The 3,288-nt window shown below is 40.1% G+C and overlaps 1 protein-coding gene across 1 annotated transcript in view; it reads right to left on the reverse strand.

Annotated features, from left to right (window-relative positions):
• The window catches only part of hat1 (histone acetyltransferase 1), a 42,307-nt gene extending 41,209 nt beyond the window's left edge, over positions 1-1,098 (reverse strand). Inside the window, exons 1-2 of the mRNA XM_016294751.1 lie at positions 993-1,098; positions 304-375 (exon numbers count right to left, since the gene is read on the reverse strand). Of these exons, the coding sequence (XP_016150237.1) occupies positions 304-375; positions 993-999 (79 nt within the window). The 5' untranslated portion in view covers positions 1,000-1,098. The remainder of the gene's footprint in view (positions 1-303; positions 376-992) is intronic.
• Between the last annotated feature and the right edge of the window lie 2,190 nt (positions 1,099-3,288).

Here is a 3,288-nt window from a genome sequence, read left to right on the forward strand (position 1 = left end):
AACATATTTTTCTTAAATATATGCATGCATGTGTTTGTATTTATAAATGCCTAATAAAGATACACAACACACACATGTATTACGTAAACAAAAACGTTTATTTTGGATGCGATTAATCGCGATCAATCGTCCAACAGCACTAGTTAATAATAAAATAAACACAAATGGTTCATTTCATGTTGATTTCTATTATTCAGCAGGATAAAAGCATTCTGAACATAGACAATAAATGATCATGCAACAAAAGATTCCGTCTACTGCTTTATTTATAATGTTAGACATAAGTGAGGATGAATGATTTACCTAATTTCAGACATACAGCTTCATTGGTGTCGCATTTATACTCTGCAAGTTTCTTCTCCATGTCACTCATAGCTGGAGGAAAGGCACAGAGAAACATATCTATCACAGCAGCGTAAATAAGACTTGCTATAGTGATATCTGTATCATTTGCAATGACAAAAATGTACTAAAATGCTAAATAGCAGCATCTGCATTGGACCCAAGTGTATGCACGTATATCACTGTCTAGCAATGCATACATCTTTTAACACATATGTATCTTTACTTCTGCTTGGCAGATATATACTCTTAATAATCTGAGATACACAGACAGGAACACATCTAATGCTGGTCACACTGACAGCTCACATAAGCTAGACACAGCACTATTGCACTGCATACAGCGAGTTAACGTGCAGATGAACCCGTCTGATCATCCTAATGCACAATACTTGATCTGTGGGATATTGAGTGTTAGTACATCTGACATTAAAAGCCAACCCATAACCATGTAAACAAACATGTGCAGCGCATCTGTGTGATGATTAGCATTTAGCCGCAGCTAAAGCCCTCTCTTTTCTGGCATCTGTCTGCTCCCAGACATCAGCACACAGCACCGCTCGAGCTCTAACATCACACAAACACACACGCTTCACGACAGCAGCAGTAAGAAACACAGAGCCGCTGTTATAGAGGCTTTTCACACTCACCCGCCATTTCTGCACGTCTTCTCCGCTCAACGCGCCAAATGCCGAAACTACTTCCTGTTTACCCACGTGCTTCCGCGCGTTAACGCCATTGGAGGAAATCTCCCGGCGTTGTTTTTCTCACCGAGGCAGCCTCAGCGCCGCTGTGCTCTCAACCTTACCTCAATAGCACAACACAAACAAATAGAATCCATGTGACCCTGTCTGTGAAATCCAGGCTAAAGTCTCAAAATCTAATTGAGATAACAAGCATCAAAAGTTTGATTTCAACCATTCATTTCACTATGATTTCAATCTTTGACATAATTTCGCCTTACTCAATCAGTATTAAAGATGTCAAGGTGCTTTGCCTCATGGAGGGTGATTTTTATGTACAAAAAAACAGTTAATCACAAAAAAAGACTTTAGCTGGGCCCCCTAGTTTTAAATGCAGATAATAACAACATCAGGGTTGCGTTCAGCTCCGACAAAACGGTGCAAAACGTGTTTTAAACGGAAACGGTGGTGCGTTCAACACCCTGTGCTGCTGACGCAGGAGTTGCAGCTATGGCGGCTGAGAAGGCCACTCTTTGTGCTCTTCTTGAAGAATTCTTGGAGCCTGATGGAATCAGTATAAATACGTGTTTAATACTGCAAAATACACTCGATGTTACATGCCCTTGCCCTCCAGAATAAAGGAGAACATCCCAATCAAATGAAGGGATTTGTGGAAACTGTGGTTCCTAATTATTGTGATCCAACATGTGCCTCGCATTTCAGGATGAAAAGACAAACATTTCAGGTGAAGGACAATCCACTTCTTACCTCCGAGACTGTGTTAGGATCTATACGACCTTATTATTTTGATTGTGAGTATTCGGCTTATCATTATTGCTGATCACTGATAGATATTGTAATATTTACCATTATATAATCAGAGGAGTATAGAAAAGTTTATGAAAGTGTCACTCCACAATACAATAGCAAAATATATAAATATGTATAGTATTTTTATGTTATGTTATGTTTAGCACACCTTCCTAAGGAAAGGATATGGACCAGAAGACATTGCAATTACTAAATGATATTTAGACAGACTTAAAGAAGTAATGTTAGACATAAGTGAGGATGAATGATTTACCTAATTTCAGACATACAGCTTCATTGGTGTCGCATTTATACTCTGCAAGTTTCTTCTCCATGTCACTCATAGCTGGAGGAAAGGCACAGAGAAACATATCTATCACAGCAGCGTAAATAAGACTTGCTATAGTGATATCTGTATCATTTGCAATGACAAAAATGTACTAAAATGCTAAATAGCAGCATCTGCATTGGACCCAAGTGTATGCACGTATATCACTGTCTAGCAATGCATACATCTTTTAACACATATGTATCTTTACTTCTGCTTGGCAGATATATACTCTTAATAATCTGAGATACACAGACAGGAACACATCTAATGCTGGTCACACTGACAGCTCACATAAGCTAGACACAGCACTATTGCACTGCATACAGCGAGTTAACGTGCAGATGAACCCGTCTGATCATCCTAATGCACAATACTTGATCTGTGGGATATTGAGTGTTAGTACATCTGACATTAAAAGCCAACCCATAACCATGTAAACAAACATGTGCAGCGCATCTGTGTGATGATTAGCATTTAGCCGCAGCTAAAGCCCTCTCTTTTCTGGCATCTGTCTGCTCCCAGACATCAGCACACAGCACCGCTCGAGCTCTAACATCACACAAACACACACGCTTCACGACAGCAGCAGTAAGAAACACAGAGCCGCTGTTATAGAGGCTTTTCACACTCACCCGCCATTTCTGCACGTCTTCTCCGCTCAACGCGCCAAATGCCGAAACTACTTCCTGTTTACCCACGTGCTTCCGCGCGTTAACGCCATTGGAGGAAATCTCCCGGCGTTGTTTTTCTCACCGAGGCAGCCTCAGCGCCGCTGTGCTCTCAACCTTACCTCAATAGCACAACACAAACAAATAGAATCCATGTGACCCTGTCTGTGAAATCCAGGCTAAAGTCTCAAAATCTAATTGAGATAACAAGCATCAAAAGTTTGATTTCAACCATTCATTTCACTATGATTTCAATCTTTGACATAATTTCGCCTTACTCAATCAGTATTAAAGATGTCAAGGTGCTTTGCCTCATGGAGGGTGATTTTTATGTACAAAAAAACAGTTAATCACAAAAAAAGACTTTAGCTGGGCCCCCTAGTTTTAAATGCAGATAATAACAACATCAGGGTTGCGTTCAGCTCCGACAAAACGGTGCAAAACGTGTTTTAAA

Source organism: Sinocyclocheilus grahami, unplaced genomic scaffold (assembly GCF_001515645.1).
Source record: "Sinocyclocheilus grahami isolate Dianchi unplaced genomic scaffold, SAMN03320097.WGS_v1.1 scaffold324.1, whole genome shotgun sequence".
Lineage (NCBI taxonomy): Eukaryota > Metazoa > Chordata > Actinopteri > Cypriniformes > Cyprinidae > Sinocyclocheilus > Sinocyclocheilus grahami.